Genomic DNA, 18,789 nt, shown 5'->3' on the forward strand with positions numbered 1-18,789 from the left:
CTCTGGCTATCTGGATCCCCAGGTAGCGGAATCTGTTCTGGGCTGTTTTGGACGGGAGCCCCTCCAGCTCTCTTCCTCCCCCGTTTGGGTTCACTGAGAATGTCTCGCTTTTGCCCAAGTTAACTTTGTAGCCCGAGAAGTTTCCAAACTCTTTCAGTATTTGTAGTATTGCCTTCAGTCCCTCCTGTGGCTTCGAGACATAGAGGAGCAGGTCATCTGCATAGAGTGAGACTCTGTGCTCCCTGTCTCCTCTCCGGATTCCCTTCCGGCCTTTTGCGTCCCGCAGGGCTATCGCCAGGGTTTCGATCACTAGCGGGAACAAGAGTGGGGACAGGGGGCAGCCCTGTCTTGTTCCTCTCTGCAGCTGGTAGTAGTCAGAGCTGGTAGTGTTAGTTTGGACGCTCGCTTTGGGAGCGTTGTGCAGGAGCCTCACCCAGGCGGTGAACCCCCTCCTAGCCCAAACCGTTCCAGTACCTCGAGGAGGTATTTCCATTTGACTCTGTCGAAGGCCTTTTCTGTGTCCAGGGAGACGATCACCTCTGGTGTTCTCTCCCCAGAGGGGGTCATTATTACGTTCAGCAGCCGCCTGATGTTCGCTGTGAGCTGTCTACCCTTGACAAAGCCCGTTTGGTCCTTTGCGACCCCCTCTGGTAGACAGCCCTCCAGCCTCGTGGCCAGGACCTTTGCAAGTATTTTTGCATCCACGTTCAGCAGTGAAATGGGTCTGTATGATCCACATTGTCAGGTCTTTGTCTTTTTTGGGTTTCAATGAAATTGTGGCCTGCGCTAGCGTGGGGGACAGGTTGCCCCTTGCCAGTGAGTCCGCGAACATGTCCCTTAAGTGTGGGGCCAGGACTGGTGCAAATATATTGTAGAAGTCCGCCGGGAACCCGTTGGGTCCCGGTGACCTCCCCGCCTGCATGGAGCTGATGCTCTCCATGATTTCTCCAAGGTCTATTGGTGCTTCCAGTTCCCCTCGTCTGCCTTCCCCCACAACTGGTAGCTCCAGTCCGGCTAGGAACTGTTTCATCCCCATGTACAGTCCCCGGCAGAAGGTCTCAAATGTCCGATTGACCTCCTTTGGTTCTGTTACCAGTCTGCCTCTGCTATCCTTTACCTGCGCTATTTTCCCTTGCGGCTGCCTGCTTTCTCATCTGGTGAGCCAATAGGCGGCCAGCCTTGTCTCTGTGTTCGTAAAAGGTCCCCCGTGTCTGGCGGAGTTGGTACACTGCTTTCCTAGTGGATAGCAGGTTAAAGTCCATTTGCAACTTTTTTCTCTCTGCCAGCAGCTCTACGGTTGGGGCCTCAGAGTATTTTTTGTCGTCTTCCAGAATGGAGTCCACCAGTTGTTGCCTGGCCACCCTCTCTTCCCTATCTCTGCTTGCGCTGTAGGCTATGATCTCTCCTCTAATCACGGCCTTCAGTGCCTCCCAGAACGTGGAGGGTGAGACCTCACCGTTTTGGTTGTTACTAACGTAATCGTCTATGGCCCGCGATGTTTTTTGACAGAAGGCCTTGTCGGCCAGGAGGTCCATGCCCAGCCTCCACGTGGGGGGCTGGGACCGGCCTGTCACCAACCTCACATCCATATAGTGTGGAGTGTGGTCAGAGATAACGATCGCGTAGTACTCCGTTCCCGTGATCCCTGGAAGCGCCGATTTCCCCACTGCAAAGAAGTCGATACGGGTGTATACCTTGTGTACTTTCAAGTAGTATGAAAATTCCTTCTCTCCCGGGTGCAGGAACCTCCATGGGTCCACCACACCCATCTGCTCCATAAATGCTCCTAGTTCCCTAGCCATGCCAGTCTTTTTGTCTGCTCTGGGGTTTGATCGGTCGGTCAGTGGGTCCTGTACAGAGTTGAAGTCGCCCCCCATGATCAGTCCGTGTGTGTCAAGGTCGGGGATTTCTGGCATGGTCGTCTTTATGAATTCTGTGTCGTCCCAGTTGTGAGCGTACACATTTACCAGTACGACCGGTGCCCCTTCCAGGACACCGCTGACCATGACGTACTGTCCCCCTGGGTCGGTAACTGTCTTTGTTTCCGTAAACCTCGTCCTCTTGCTAATTAATATTGCCACCCCTCTAGCCCTTGTCCCGTAGCATTACATAGAATTTACAGTGCAGAAGGAGGCCATTCGGCCCATCGAGTCTGCACCAGCTCTTGGAAAGAGCATGGGTGGTATGTCTGTCCCACCCAGCCCTTTCTTACCAGCAGTTGGTCCTTCTCCCTCCGGTGCGTCTCTTGTAGATAGATTATGGCTTTTAGGCTTCTTAGGTGGGTGAAGACGCTGGATCTTTTCACCGGGCAGTTGAGTCCCCTTACGTGGATTGGGGGCAGCCGGTTAAGGGTAAATCCACATTTGAAATGTGAGAGTCTTTTAAGGAACGGTTGATTAGAGTGCAGGACAAACATGTCCCTATGAAAATGAGGGATAGAAATGGCAAGATTAGGGAACCATGGATGACGGGTGGAATTGTGAGACTAGCTAAGATGAAAAAGCAAGCATACATAAGATCTAGGCGACTTAAAACTGATAAAGCTTTGGAGGAATATCGGGAAATTTGGAGGACAAATCTCAAACGCGCAATAAAGAGGGCTAAAAGGGGTCATGAAATATCTTTGGCTAACAGGGTTAAGGAAAATCCCAAAGCCTTTTATTTGTATATAAGGAGCAAGAGGGTAACTAGAGAAAGGCCCACTCAAAGACAAAAGAGGGAATTTATGCATGGAGTCAGAGGAAACGGGTGAGATTTTTAATGAGTACTTTGCATCGGCATTCACCAAGGAGAGGGACATGACGGATGTTGAGGCTAGGGATGGATGTTTAAATACTCTAGGTCAAGTCGGCATAAGGAAGGGGGAAGGTTTGGGTATTCTAAAAGGCATGAAAGTGGACAAGTTCCCAGGTCCGGGTGGGATCTATCCCAGGTTACTGAGGGAAGCGAGGGACAAAATAGCTGGGGCCTTAACAGATATCTTTGCAGCATCCTTGAGCACGGGTGAGGTCCTGGAGGACTGGAGAATTGCTAATGTTGTCCCTTTGTTTAAGAAGAGTAGCAGGGATAATCCAGGGAATTATAGGCCTGTGAGCTTGACATCAGTGGTAGGCAAACTGTTGGAGAAGATACTGAGGGATAGGATCTATTCACATTTGGAAGAAAATAGACTTATCACTGATAGGCAGCATGGTTTTGTGCAGGGAAGGTCATGTCTTACAAACCTAATCGAATTCTTTGAGGAAATGACAAAGTTAATTGATGAGGGAAGGGCTGTAGATGTCATATACAGACCACTGTTGTTTGTGATATACATGAATGATCTGGACAACGGTAATAGTGGTCTGATGAGCAAGTTTGAAGATGATACTAAGATTGGTGGAGTTGCAGATAGCGAGGAGGACTGTTAGAGAATACAGCAAAATATAGATAGATTGGAGAGTTGGGCAGAGAAATGGCAGATGGAGTTCAATCCAGGCAAATGCGAGGTGATGCATTTTGGAAGATCTAATTCAAGAGCGGACTATACGGTCAATGGAAGAGTCCTGCGGAAAATTGATGTACAGAGAGATCTGGGAGTTCAGGTCCATTATACCCTGAAGGTGGCAACGCAGGTCGATAGAGTGGTCAAGAAGGCATACAGCATGCTTGCCTTCAATGGGCGGGGTATTGGGTACAAGAGTCGGCAGGTAGGTTCTTTACTCAGAACAGTAAGGGAGTGGAATGCCCTGCCTGCAACAGTAGTGGACTCGCCAACATGAAGGCTATTCAAATGGTCATTGGATAGACATATGGACGATAAGGGAATAGTGTAGATGGGCTTTAGAGTGGTTTCATAGGTCGGCGCAGCATCGAGGGCCGAAGGGCCTGTACTGTTCTATGTTCTAGGTCATGTTACAGTTGTATAGGACTTTGGTTAGGCCACATTTGGAATACTGCGTGCAGTTCTGGTCTCCACATTACCAGAAGGATGTGGATGCTTTAGAGAGGGTGCAGAGGAGGTTCACCAGGATGTTGCCTGGTATGGAGGGTGCTAGCTATGAAGAAAGGTTGAGTAGATTAGGATTGTTTTTGTTGGAAAGACGGAGGTTGAGGGGGGACCTGATTGAAGTCTACAAAATTATGAGAGGTATGGACAGGGTGGATAGCAACAAGCTTTTTCCAAGAGTGGGGGTCTCAATTACAAGGGGTCACGATTTCAAGGTGAAAGGGGGAAAGTTTAAGGGAGATGTGCGTGGAAAGTTTTTTTTACGTAGAGGGTGGTGGGTGCCTGGAATACTTTGCCAGCGGAGGTGGTAGAGGCGGGCACGATAGCATCATTCAAGATGCATCTAGACAGATATATGAACGGGCGGGGAACAGGGGGAAGTAGATCCTTGGAAAATAGGCGACAGGTTTAGATAAAGGATCTGGATCGGTGCAGGCTAGGAGGGCCAAAGGGCCCGTTCCTGTGTTGTAATTTTCTTTGTTCTTTCTTTCCAGGTAACAATCCTGGTGGGGGGTTTTCGACCCCCCAGTCCTGCACTCCGGAGATTCCCTTTGTTAGGGAGCCATCCCAAAAGGCCGCGGTTGCCGCTCTCGCCATGAGGTCGGGCCCCAGGGCTTCCTTTTGTCCAGGGGGCACCCACATGGCCGCCAGCTGCATGTACGCCACGTAGCTGCACCCCTGCACTCCAGGGTCTCCCTCCGCCCTGCAGCTCTCCAGAGTAGCTGTTTGTGGCGCCATCTTGGTTCCTCACCCTGCTCCATGCCCGCCGAGGCCTGTGTTTGTGCTCCTTATCTACCTCGCCCTTCTCTTCTGCACTCTCCCCCCGACTCCTCTCCCCCCCCCCCATAGTCCCTGTCCCTCTGCCTGCAACCCCCCCCCCTTCTGCCCTGCCGCCCCCCCTTTGTGCCAGGCACTCCCGCTCCCGAGAGGCCCTCTTTTCTTCCTGCCCTCCCATGTTGGCCGTCCTCACAAGCACGGTGGCCCCCCCTCCTAGTACTTGCCCTGCTCTGGTCCTGTTTTACCTTCCTTTTGCTAGCCCTTGTCTCGCCCTCCTGTCCGCCTTTCTCACCCTTGTTCATGTTGCTCCTCTTTCCATTCCCCCCCCCCCCCCCCACCATTGCATTGAGAGATGGAACGAGCCCGGGAACGAGTCAGCACAGTCCCGCACAGTACACCAAACACATGTGTGCTGTGCGTGATCAGATTGTCTCTGTTTCCGGTCTGCCCTCCGCTCTTTGTTCCGATTCTTCCTTTCTTTTCCGTCCCCGTCGCTTTCATGATGGCCATTGCGCTGTCCCTCCCCCAGTTTGTTCGCTCTAACAAACTCCTCCGCTGCCGCTGGGATGTTAAAAAACAGCTCATTCCCCTCAATGTTACCCAGAGTTTGGCCGGGAATAACATCCCAAATTTCACATTGCTTTTGTAGAGTGCTGATTTGGCCCTGTTGAATTCAGCCCTTCATTTGGTCAGGACCGCCCCAATGTCCTGGTATACCCTTATGATCTTCACTTCCCACATGCACGATTTCGCCTGCCAGGACTACTTTAGGATTTTTTCCCTGTCTTAGAACCTATGCAGCTTCACAATAATCGCTCTGGGCTGCTCCCCGGCTTTGGGCCTGGGTCGGAGCGACCTGTGCGCCCTGTCGATTTCTGGGGGTTTTGGAAATTTCTCTCTTCCCACTAGCTTGCCCAGCATTTGGGTGACGTAGCCTATTGAGTCTCTGCCCTCCATCCCCTCTGGTAGGCCCATTATTTCAACGTTCTGCCGCCTGGTCTTCCTGGTCTTCCATTTTCCCTCTGAGGCTCCCCTACGTCGTTACCAGCCTTTTCACCTCGGTTTCCTGAGTTACCATCCTGTCGCTCTGGTTTGAGGCGGCCCTCTCCAACTCCCGAATCGTATTCTCCTGCGCCTCCAGCTTCCTTTCCAGGCCATCGATGGTTCGCTGCATTTTGTCCGTTGTCTCCGCCAGCATCTCCTTCATCATTGCGTGGAGATCCGTCCTGAGTGCCTCCCACATGGCATTTATATCAGTTCTTATCTCCTCCTTTATGGCGTTGATCTCCGTTTTCAACATGCTTCTCCATTCCTCCCCGTGTGTGTGTGTGTGTGTGTGGGGGGGGGGGAAATGGTCACCGCGTCCTGTTCCTGCTTCGCTGCTCGGCTCGCCAGCTTTTCCGCTTCCTGGCTCGCCTGTACCTCCGCCTCTCCCCGTGGGGTCGTCTGCCTGCGCGGCCGCAGCTCCTGCTTTTTTCCTCTGCCTTCGCTGCTGCTCCTCTGCTCCTTCTTGCATCTCGCCGCCACCCCGATTTATTATTATTTGCAGGCATATTCCTGTTATGTGCCTTTCTCTTTTTTTCCCCTGGGTTTTGGTGCGAAAAAGAGATTCTTTTTTCTCCCCCAAAGGAAAAAACCCGCAAGGGTTTTTTCTCCTTTCAAAAATGATTTTTTAAAATAAAAATAATTAAAAAAAATTTTTAAATTTTTTTTATAAAGTTTTTAAAAAAAAAAAAGTTTTTAAATTTTCAGGAGAGGAGAAAAAAAACGTTATTATTTTGTGTTTGTCTTATCCTCTCCGTGCTCGGACTTTCAGGCAGTTTCTTGTTGCGATCCCCACTCCTCCTCCACGTGCAGCTGCTCCGCTGACCAGGACCAGTCTCTCCTCTTCTTTTTCTCTTCAGCTCCGTGGAACGGAGCTTTGGCGCCTGGGCAGGCCGAGGGAGGCTGGGACAATTTCGCGGGGCTTTAATTCCTTTTAAGAACGCGCCAAGAAAATCCCCGAAAAAAGCTGTGATTTTGAGGATCTGCGGGAGCCTCGTTGCTGCGGACGTTCCGTTCGCGAACGCCACCGGAAGTCCCATTTACCTTCCTAATTACTTGTAGAATTGCAGCCTAACTTTTTCTGTTCCATGTATGAGAAAGTCTGTTGGGAAACTGATATAACATGAATAGTTTAGTGCCGAGACTCCCGGAAGGTATGTTGCCTCCCGGGTGCCAGGGCCAGGGATGTCTCGGATCGTGTCTTCAGGATCCTTAAGGGGGAGGGGGAGCAGCCAGAAGTCGTGGTGCACATTGGTACCAACGACATAGGTAGGAAAAGGGGTGTGGAGGTAATAAACAAGTTTAGTGAGTTAGGCTGGAAGTTAAAAGCCAGGACAGACAGAGTTGTCATCTCTGGTTTGTTGCCGGTGCCACGTGATAGCGAGGCTAGGAATAGGGAGAGAGTGCAGTTGAACATGTGGCTGCAGGAATGGTGTAGGAGGGAAGGCTTCAGGTATTTGGATAATTGGAGCGCATTCTGGGGAAGGTGGGACCTGTACAAGCAGGACGGGTTGCATCTGAACCAGAGGGGCACCAATATCCTGGGAGGGAGGTTTTCTAGTACTCTTCGGGAGGGTTTAAACTAATTTGGCAGGGGAATGGGAACCGGATTTGTAGTCCAGCAACTAAGGTAGCCGATATTCAGGACGCCAAAGCGTGTAATGAGGCAGTGGGGAAGGGAACACTGACAAAGGAGAGTACTTGCAGGCACGGAGATGGGTTGAAGTGTGTATACTTCAACGCAAGAAGCATCAGGAATAAGGTGGGTGAACTTAAGGCATGGATCGGTACTTGGGACTACGATGTGGTGGCCATCACGGAAACTTGGATAGAAGAGGGGCAGAAATGGTTGTTGGAGGTCCCAGGTTATAGATGTTTCAATAAGATTAGGAAGGGTGGTAAAAGAGGTGAGGAGGTGGCATTATTAATTAGAGATAGTATAACAGCTGCAGAAAGGCAGTTCGAGGAGTATCAGCCTACTGAGGTAGTATGGGTTGAAGTCAGAAATAGGAAAGGAGCAGTCACCTTGTTAGGAGTTTTCTATAGGCCCCCCAATAGTAGCAGAGATGTGGAGGAACAGATTGGGAAACAGATTTTGGAAAGGTGCAGAAGTCATAGGGTAGTAGTCATGGGCGACTTTAACTTCCCAAATATTGAGTGGAAACTCTTTAGATCAAATAGTTTGGATGGGGTGGTGTTTGTGCAGTGTGTCCAGGAAGCTTTTCTAACACAGTATGTAGATTGTCCGACCAGAGGAGGGGCAATATTGGATTTAGTACTGGGTAATGAGCCAGGGCAAGTGATAGATTTGTTAGTGGGGGAGCATTTTGGAGATAGTGACCACAATTCTGTGACTTTCACTTTAGTAATGGAGAGGGATAGGTACGTGCAACAGGGCAAGGTTTACAATTGGGGGAAGGGTAAATACGATGTTGTCAGACAAGAATTGAAGTGCATAAGTTGGGAACATAGGCTGGCAGGGAAGGACACAAGTGAAATGTGGAACTTGTTCAAGGAACAGGTGCTACGTGTCCTTGATATGTATGTCCCTGTCAGGCAGGGAAGAGATGGTCGAGTGAGGGAACCATGGTTGACAAGAGAGGTTGAATGTCTTGTTAAGAGGAAAAAGGTGACTTATGTAAGGCTGAGGAAACAAGGTTCAGACAGGGCATTGGAGGGATACAAGATAGCCAGGAGGGAACTGAAGAAAGGGATTAGGAGAGCTAAGAGAGGGCATGAACAATCTTTGGCGGGTAGGATCAAGGAAAACCCCAAGGCCTTTTACGCATATGTGAGAAATATGAGAATGACTAGAGCGAGGGTAGGTCCGATCAAGGACAGTAGCGGGAGATTGTGTATTGAGTCTGAAGAGATAGGAGAGGTGTTGAACGAGTACTTTTCTTCTGTACTTACAAATGAGGGGGGCGATATTGTTGGAGAGGACAGTGTGAAACAGATTGGTAAGCTCGAGGAAATACTTGTTAGGAAGGAAGATATGTTGGGCATTTTGAAAAACTTGAGGATAGACAAGTCCCCCGGGCCTGACGGGATATATCCAAGGATTCTATGGGAAGCAAGAGATGAAATTGCAGAGCCGTTGGCAATGATCTTTTCGTCCTCACTGTCAACAGGGGTGGTACCAGGGGATTGGAGAGTGGCGAATGCCGTGCCCCTGTTCAAAAAAGGGACTAGGGATAACCCTGGGAATTACAGGCCAGTTAGTCTTACTTCGGTGGTAGGCAAAGTAATGGAAAGGGTACTGAAGGATAGGATTTCTGAGCATCTGGAAAGACACTGCTTGATTAGGGATAGTCAGCACGGATTTGTGAGGGGTAGGTCTTGCCTTACAAATCTTACTGAATTCTTTGAGGAGGTGACCAAGCATGTGGATGAAGGTAAAGCAGTGGATGTAGTGTACATGGATTTTAGTAAGGCATTTGATAAAGTTCCCCATGGTAGGCTTATGCAGAAAGTAAGGAGGCATGGGATAGTGGGAAATTGGCCAGTTGGATAACGAACTGGCTAACCGATAGAAGCCAGAGAGTGGTGGTGGATGGCAAATATTCAGCCTGGATCCCAGTTACCAGTGGCGTACCGCAGGGATCAGTTCTGGGTCCTCTGCTGTTTGTGATTTTCATTAATGACTTGGATGAGGGAGTTGAAGGGTGGGTCAGTAAATTTGCAGACGATACGAAGATTGGTGGAGTTGTGGATAGTAAGGAGGGCTGTTGTCGGCTGCAAAGAGACATAGATAGGATGCAGAGCTGGGCTGAGAAGTGGCAGATGGAGTTTAACCCTGAAAAGTGTGAGGTTGTCCATTTTGGAAGGACAAATATGAATGCAGAATACAGGGTTAACGGTAGAGTTCTTGGCAATGTGGAGGAGCAGAGAGATCTTGGGGTCTATGTTCATACATCTTTGAAAGTTGCCACTCAAGTGGATAGAGCTGTGAAGAAGGCCTATGGTGTGCTCGCGTTCATTAACAGAGGGATTGAGTTTAAGAGCCGTGAGGTGATGATGCAGCTGTACAAAACTTTGGGAAGGCCACATTTGGAGTACTGTGTACAGTTCTGGTCGCCTCATTTTAGGAAGGATGTGGAAGCTTTGGAAAAGGTGCAAAGAAGATTTACCAGGATTTTGCCTGGAATGGAGAGGAGGTCTTACGAGGAAAGGTTGAGGGTGCTAGGCCTTTTCTCATTAGAACGGAGAAGGATGAGGGGCAACTTGATAGAGGTTTATAAGATGATCAGGGGAATAGATAGAGTAGACAGTCAGAGACTTTTTCCCCGGGTGGAACAAACCATTACAAGGGGACATAAATTTAAGGTGAAAGGTGCAAGATATAGGAGGGATATCAGAGGTAGGTTCTTTACCCAGAGAGTAGTGGGGGCATGGAATGCACTGCCTGTGGAAGTAGTTGAGTCGGAAACATTAGGGACCTTCAAGCAGCTATTGGATAGGTACATGGATTACGGTAAAATGATATAGTGTAGATTTATTTGTTCTCAAGGGCAGCACGGTAGCATTGTGGATAGCACAATTGCTTCACAGCTCCAGGGTCCCAGGTTCGATTCCGACTTGGGTCACTGTCTGTGCGGAGTCTGCACGTCCTCCCCGTGTCTGCGTGGGTTTCCTCCGGGTGCTCCGGTTTCCTCCCACAGTCCAAAGATGTGCGGGTAAGGTGAATTGGCCAATGATAAATTGCCCTTAATGTCCAAATTGCCCTTGGCGTTGGGTGGAGGTGTTGAGTTTGGGTAGGGTGCTCTTTCCAAGAGCCGGTGCAGACGCAAAGGGCCGAATGGCCTCCTTCTGCACTGTAAATTCAATGATAATCTATGATTAATCTAGGACAAAGGTTCGGCACAACATCGTGGGCCGAAGGGCCTGTTCTGTGCTGTATTTTCTATGTTCTATGTGATTATTATATAATACGGACTGAACTTGTAGTGGACTGTTAGGGTTTTTCCATCATGGGACAATTTCTAAGCTTCACATGACATCTTGGAATTTTAGACAAATAAGCTAATAGTAGACGAGCCGGTCTTAGGATACATGCAGGGGGCCCCAGTTATAATTCCGCAGGAGCTGAAGCATTCAAGGTTGACTGAACTGCTCACATTTGTTATCAGCAGAAGGAATCATCAACAGGAGATTGTGGGTACGCAGGAGAGAAGCATAACAGATGTCTCTCATATTAGTTTACTTCAAATGTTAAGAAGCAATTACCTTAACTTTGTAACAGTTTCGGATTAATTTGAAATAGTACAATTCTTTAGGTCATTATTATTCAACAGTATGTATCCATTTTAAACAGTGCCTATTGCTTTGCACTAAAAGTTATACAGAGGGAGTATAATATAATTGCAACCTGCATTGTAAGCTTTTACCACAGTTCAGGAGTTCAGGAGGTTGAGGGCATGCAGTACTGAGGAAGGTACCAAGGTCACAAGAGTGGACCTGCAGGCATGAAGGTGGTTTGAAGTATGTCTACTTCAATGCGAGGAGCATCAGGAATAAGGTTGGTGAGCTTGAAGCATGGATTGGTACCTGGGACTATGATGTTGTGGCCATTACGGAGACGTGGATAGAACAGGGGCAGGAATGGTTATTGGAGGTTCCGGGGTTTAGATGTTTCAGTAAGATTAGGGAAGGTGGTAAAAGAGGTGGAGGAGTAGCATTGTTAATCAACAATAGTATAATGGCTGCAGAAAGGAAGTTTGAGGAGGATCTGTCTACTGAGGCAGTGTGGGCTGGAGTTAGAAATAGGAAAGGAGTGGTCACTTTGTTAGGAGTTTTCTATAGGACCTCAAACAGTAACAGAGATGTGGAGGAAAAGATTGCAATGCAGATTTTGGATAGGTGCGGTAGTCACAGGGTAGTTGTCATGGGTGACTTTAACTTTCCAAATATTGATTGGAACCACTATAATTCAAATAGTTTGGATGGAGCTGTTTTTATCCAGTGTGTACAGGAGGGTTTCCCCTCACAATATGTGGATAGACCGACAAGAGACGGGGCCACATTGGATTTGGTACTGGGTAATGAGCCGGGCCAAGTGTTAGATTTGGTTGTGGGAGAGCACTTTGGAGATAGTGAGCACAATTCGGCGATGCGATTAGGTAAGAATTGGGGAGCATAAGATGGAAACAGGAACTGTCAGGGATAGGCACAATTGAGATGTGGAGCTTGTTCAAGGAGCAAATACTGTGTGTCCTTGATATGTATGTCCCTGTCAGGCAGGGAGGAAATGGTCGAGTGAGAAACCATGGTTTACAAAAGCGGTTGAATGTCTTTTCAAGAGGAAGAAGGGGGCTTATGTAAGGATGAGAAAATAAGGTTCAGTTAGGGCACTTGAGGGATACAAGATAGCTAGGAAGGAGCTCAAGAAAGGACTTAGGACAGCTGGGGGGGGGCATGAGAAGACCTTGGCAGGTAGGATCAAGGAAAACCCCAAGGCTTTTTACACTTATGTGAGGAATAAAAGAATGACCAAGGTGAAGTTAGGGCCGGCCAAGGACAGTAGTGGGAACGTGTGCATGGAGTCTGAAGATATAGGAGAGGCCCTAAATGAATACTTTTCTTCAGTGTTCACAAAGGAGAGGGGCCATGTTGTTGAGGAGGATAGTGCGATGCAGGCTGGTAGGCTGGCAGAGGTAGATATTTGGAAGGAAGATGTGTTAGAAATTGAGAAGCCTGAGGATAGACAAGTCCCCTGGGCCTGATGGGATATATCCTAGGGTTCTTTGGGAGGCGAGGGATGAGATTGCAGAGCCTTTCGCTTTGATCTTTATGTCCTCACTGTCTACAGGAATAGTGCCAGAAGACCGGAGAGAGGCGAATGTTGTTCCCTTGTTCAAGAAAGGGAATTAGGTATAACCCTGGGAATTATAGGCTGGTTATTCTCACTTCAGTCATAGATAAATTATAGGAAAGGGTGGATAGGATTTATGATCATTTGGAAAGATACAGCTTAATCCAGGATAGTCAGCACAGATTTGTGAGGGGTAAATCTTGCCTCCCAAGTTTGATTGTATTCTTTGAGGAGGTAACTAAGTACATAGATGAAGGTAGAGCAGTTGATGTCGTATACATGGATTTTAGTAAGGCATTTGATAAGGTGCCCCATGGTCGGCTCATGCAGAAAGTAAGGAGGCATGGCATAGAGGGAAATTTGGTTGATTGGATCAGTAACTGGCTATCACATAGAAGACAGAGGGTGGTGGTAGATGGTAAATTTTCATCCTGGAGCCCAGTCACCAGCGGTGTACCACTGGGATCAGTGCTGGGTCCTCTGCTATTTGTGATTTTTATCAATGACTTGGATGATGGAGTTGAAGGTTGGGTTAGTAAATTTGCTGATGACACCAAGGTTGGTGGAGTAGCGGATAATGTGGATGGCCGTTGTAGGCAGATGGAGTTTAACCTGATAAGTGTGAGGGGATTAATTTTGGTAGGACAAATTTGAATGCGGATTACACAGGGTTCTGAAGAATGTGGAGGAGAAGAGAGATCTCAGAGTTCATGTCCATGGATCTCTGAAAGTTGCCACCCAAGTGGATAGAGCCGTGAAGAAAGCCTATAGTGTGTTAGCATTTATTAACAGGGGGATTGAGTTTAAGAGCCATGAGGTTATGCTGCAACTGTACAAGACCTTGGTTAGACCACATTTGGAGTATTGTGTGCAGTTCTGGTCACCTCATTATAGGAAGGATGTGGAAGCATTGGAAAGGGTGCAAAGGAGATTTACCAGGATGCTGCCTGGATTGGACGGTAGGTCTTATGAGGAAAGGTTGAGGGAGCTAGGGCTTTTCTCAATTGAGCGAAGGAGGATGAGAGGTGACTTATTTGAGGTGTACAAGATGATGAGAGGGATAGATAGAGTGGACGTTCAGCGACTTTTTCCTCGGGTGGATGTAGCTGTTACAAGGGGGCATTACTATAAGGTTCATGGTGGAAGATATAGGAGGGATGTCAGAGGTAGGTTCTTTACTCAGAGTGGTTGGGGCATGGAACGCACTCCCAGCAATGGTAGTGGAGTCAGACACTTCAGGAACTTTCAAGCGGTTATTGGATAGGCATATGGAGTGCACTAGAATGACTGGGAGTAGGTTGATTTGATCTTAGTTTCAGACTAGTTCGGCACAACATCGTGGGCCGAAGGGACTGTACTATGCTGTACAGTTCTATGTTCTATCCTTTGTCTTAAAAGTAAAGTGACTCATTCCAAGTTCTAAAACTCCCACTGAGAAGGACAGGCCCTTAAAGGAATCACTGATAAAGATTTGATTTAATGAGGGAGTTGTACCAATTAAACAAATCCCGAGACGACACGCTCAAGATACCATTCATATATTTTGCTTTTCTGCTCTTTTTACAAATGGATAATATTACATTGCCCCATTATGCTCCATCTGCCAATCTTTATCCACCACTCACAACTTACTGTATTCCTTTGCAGACTCTCCCAACTTAAACGTTTGCCTCTTTGCTACGCCATGAAGTTGACCATTCATGCTGGGGTAGTTACACAGTGTTCGGATCCCGAACAGGAAGCCAACTATTTGCAATTTGTAAAACTGTGAGGAAATGTTACTGCACTACAGGAGTGATGACTCTGACTACTAGGTTATTAAAACAAACTTTAATTAAACACAAAATTAACCACATTAGCAACAAAGAAATAGCTTTACAATTAACAGTTACAACAGTTCTTAAGTAAAAGAGAAAACTTTCTTACTTCCTAAACAAGCCACTCATATTCCAATGGAGCAAACCAATATATTTCAAATACCACTCATGAATAAAGTTAACAACAGGTTTCTACTTTCATTTCTCTGTGCAGGGTCTTTGGAAAGAGAACTTTTCAAAACCAAACTAAAACACCTCTGCTCAGATGAGAGTTCTAGGATCAACTGACTTTTCAGAGCTCGCTCCTCCCATTAACTACATAATCTGTACCAAAAGCATAAGGAATTCTTTTGTCTCTTACAAGATGTCACCTGACGTGTTTAGCCAGGACCAAATTATCAACACCCAAGGGATCCATCAAACCTAAACAATATTTCATTAGCTAGTCGTCTGTAAAAAAGCAAATGGTTCTCAAGTTCTATTAGCAGAACACTTCACCTGAAAATCAATGATTACCTGACTTTTACACCTTAATCACCGCTCTAGCAATCATACTTGTCTATTTGCATTTTAACACAGTTTTTAATAACATAATTGCAAATGTAAATATGACAATTACTTACATTCATCCCAACAGACACCAGCTAGCCTTTGATACGGTGCCCAAAGGCCCCATCTTTTTGGTGCCAGCCAGACTGTGGGTTGTTTCAGAAGAGCTGGATATCTATTTTCATCCAAAACTCATGCACCCACAACTTTTTAAACTGAGAATATGAGAGCAATTAGGAGTAGGAGTTCTGTCTACTGATCTAAAGTGTTCCAACTAAGTTTGAGGCTTAAGATGAAACCTGGGACTTCCCTAGTCGAGAATGCTATCGATCCATAAGTTTTTTGTCTGACAATATAATTTGTAATAAATCAGGTGCTCACTTTCCCACTCTACGTTTCTATTCCTTTAAAAGAGAGCTTTCCAATTAATCTGTTAATACAAGAAAAGTACTTACAGCAATTGTCTTATTATGCATTCAAATGTATCGGTGATACAAATCATTGTGGCTCCTAGGGACAGGTCCGAAATGATCCAGAATCCTTTGATTGGTGCAGGTGGGCTGTAAAGATTGTAAAAACACATACAAAGCTGGTGAAAACAATGCTGCTGCCATGTGATCAGAGAAAATGGCACAACTGCCATTACTTTGTAATAAAGGAATGCATTCAATTGGCACATAGTCTCAATCATTCCTCCCCACCCTCTCCCACATCTTTTCAACCTTTATCGACCTAACCAATCTAATCTTGAAGACTGATTTTGTAAATGGTTGTAGGAGCTAAACAACACAAAAAAAAGGTCAAAACCATAATACAGCAACATAAAACCAGTCATGTATTTTTCAGTTATTCAGTAACGGGGAAGATAGGGAGATGATACCTGCATGGCAGTGGCTTGGTGCACAGGACATGTTCTACTAGGCATTTCTGCTCCACTGCCAGCTCCCGCAGTGCATTCTTATCTTCATCATCTATAGGCACAAAAGCAAATGATGAGCTGTTTTCCACGTGGAGAAACAAGAGGCCCTTGTTTCCTGCCCCTTGCCCGTGGTGTGGTGATCCTCAGGTTAAATCACTACCAGTCAGCTCTCCCCCCTATGGTCATCTGGGACTATGGTGACTTTACCTTTATATAAAAAGGACGGTAGCTAAAATTGGTCCCTTAGGAGGTAGAAGGTACAGACAGGCCAAATTATCTTGGGGAAATGGCAGAGGCTTTGAACAAATATTTTATGCCAGTCTTGAAATAGAAATAGAGGGCAACCAAACTGATAAATAAAGACTGAAGAAACAGTCGGAGAAGCAAAGAAGCGATCCTCAGGACCTAAAGACCTACAGCTCTACAGTTCTAAATGAGGCAGCTGCAGAGCCGCACTGGTTGGGATTTTCCAAAATTCCCTCGTATCTAGAATGGGCACAGTGGAAAAGTACAGTTGAGGCAGATGATCAGTTATGATCATACTGAATGGTGGAGCAGGCTCAAGATCTCTTCGTGCCAGGGCAGCATGGTAGCACAGTGGTTAGCACTGTTGCTTCACAGCGCCAGGGTCCCAGGTACGATTCCCGACTTGGGTCACTGTCTGTGCGAAGTCTGCATGTTCTCCCAGTGTCTTCGTGGGTTTCCTCCGGGTGCTCCAATTTCCTCCCACAAATCCCGAAAGTCGTGCTTAAGTGAATTGGACATTCTGAATTCTCCCTCAGTGTAACCAAACAGGTGCCGGAATGTGGCGACTATGGGATTTTCACAGTAACTTCATTGCAGTGTCAATGTAATCCTACTTGTGACATTAATAAAGATTATTATTAGTGTTCTTAGCTTAAACCAAAAACATCAGCTAGTTCAAACAGTCAAGAATTTGTAGTTTGTTATGCCAGTCTCCTAGAAATTTTCCTGAATGAACGGCTGTAATGGATGGATTTAAAATTATGGCATCAGAGCAACTCCCAGAGAGGCAGCACCCATTTGATTATGGTGCACTGTTGCCTTTCAGCAATATTCCACATTGAATGTTTGGAACTTGTGTTGACAGAACTGGTGCCCTGAACAGTTCCTCACTTTTAGGGCACTTAGGTACAATCTAATTGAACCTATAGGAAATCCTGTCACTGTAAAGTTGCAGTTCTCAGTCACAGTCAGCATAATCCATAGGCAGCTCTCTCCATTTGTGCGCACAATTGGTTATATAGCTTGAGGGACACCACTCCATATCAAGCATGGGGCAAGGTGATGGGTCTCTGTGAACTACCACAAGGATTCGAGCCGACGCTGTTGGTGCCATTCTGCAATACCGCTCATCATCTAGACAACTGAGTGCATACATAAGGAGTAATAGTAACCCATGTGACTTATTTATCCTCGATTTGAAAGCTCACTCTCTCCCCTAGCTTTCTCTAGTCTTTTCTCTCTTTTGCAGCAAGGGAGACACCTACCTGTGCTGAAGAATTGTTCCAGTTCATTGACCCACGTCAGTCCAATGCTGTGTATGCCAGCTAAGTGCGTACAATGATACCGTGTTGGACATAATGGATCTAGAATGAGAACATTACATAAATGAATGGCAGCTACTATTCCTCACTGGATGTATTGGAACAGCTTTGGCAGAGATCTAAATCATGACAGATCGAGAAATATCTGGCAAAAAAAAGGACGGATTTGTATCAGCTTCTCATACAAATAGAACATTTACTGGAACAAGATTAGGAGCTTTATTGCCTTCACCCAAGCTGTCAGGTATTCAGTTTATCATCCATATAAATGTATATATGTAAGATTTCACAAAAATAAATGAAACCATACCTTTATGCAATGCAATTGGGCAGGAGAAATCAGATTGCAACTGCTCATAATCATCCCCTGATGACAGCTTCAGGCTCAATTCCAGTTCCACACATTCAAACACATACAGAGAAGGAAGAGACTCGCATCTCAGGTCCCAAGATTCATTAGCCTAAAGTTAACATGGAGAGAATGAACCTTCAACTGTAAAACAATTTATAATGTCCACATTATCCTGAACAATACAATTCAAGGCAGTTTAATACAGACTAAAATAATACAATTAGTACACTTCAAAATCAAATCAGCATAGGTAAATATTTCAACTGGAAGCTACAGCTAAATTGGAGCAGCCGCTTCGTGGGTGGCCGTAACGCGAGGGTCTGAACATATTTCAGATACCGTGATACCCTCCATAGTTAAAGCCTACAACACAGAAACTGGCTATTCAGCTTGTCATGAGAATGTCGCTTTAAGAAATGTTTGGCTGCTCATGTTACTGCAGTGATGTCAGAGTGTGGGTGGAGCTGATCTCTGGCTCTGCTTTTTAGTTTCACTTTGAGAAAAGCTTGGGTGTGTCTTGTGTTTTTTTTGGTTTCGTTTTCAGTGTTGGAGCTGAAGCCAGACAAAGCAGGTGTACTGTTGATCTCTCTGCCATGAAAAGACTATCTCTTGATCATTTGGTGAATTCAGAATTATAAATGTTTTCAGCAGTGAATGTAAACTTGATGTGCTTCTGTTAAAAGGTGTTTCTTTTGTCTTCTGGATGTTGTTTGGGAAGTTATTAAGGATTACTCAGTGTATTCTTTGGGGATTGTATTTGAATTAATGGTTGCTAAGATGTTCATTGGATGTTTTAAAAGGGTTAACTTGAGTTCATAGAATAAACATTGTTTTGCTGAACTCCATGATACACTTTGGGGTTCTCTAAACCCTGGCCCATAACAAGCTACACATGTTTCTTCACTTTCTAAATCTAATCCAATCACTTCTATTCCGTGCTCCCTTATGCAAATATCAAGCTTCC

General features: G+C 46.3%; 1 protein-coding gene across 1 annotated transcript in view; it reads right to left on the minus strand.

The window, feature by feature from the left end:
• nup88 (nucleoporin 88) overlaps window positions 1–18,789 on the minus strand; it is a 108,205-nt gene that overhangs the window by 41,544 nt on the left and 47,872 nt on the right. The window contains exons 7-10 of the mRNA XM_072469137.1: window positions 17,784–17,934; window positions 17,417–17,515; window positions 15,867–15,957; window positions 15,442–15,546 (exon numbers count right to left, since the gene is read on the minus strand). Of these exons, the coding sequence (XP_072325238.1) occupies window positions 15,442–15,546; window positions 15,867–15,957; window positions 17,417–17,515; window positions 17,784–17,934 (446 nt within the window). The remainder of the gene's footprint in view (window positions 1–15,441; window positions 15,547–15,866; window positions 15,958–17,416; window positions 17,516–17,783; window positions 17,935–18,789) is intronic.

This window comes from Scyliorhinus torazame, chromosome 12 (genome assembly GCF_047496885.1).
Source record: "Scyliorhinus torazame isolate Kashiwa2021f chromosome 12, sScyTor2.1, whole genome shotgun sequence".
NCBI lineage: Eukaryota > Metazoa > Chordata > Chondrichthyes > Carcharhiniformes > Scyliorhinidae > Scyliorhinus > Scyliorhinus torazame.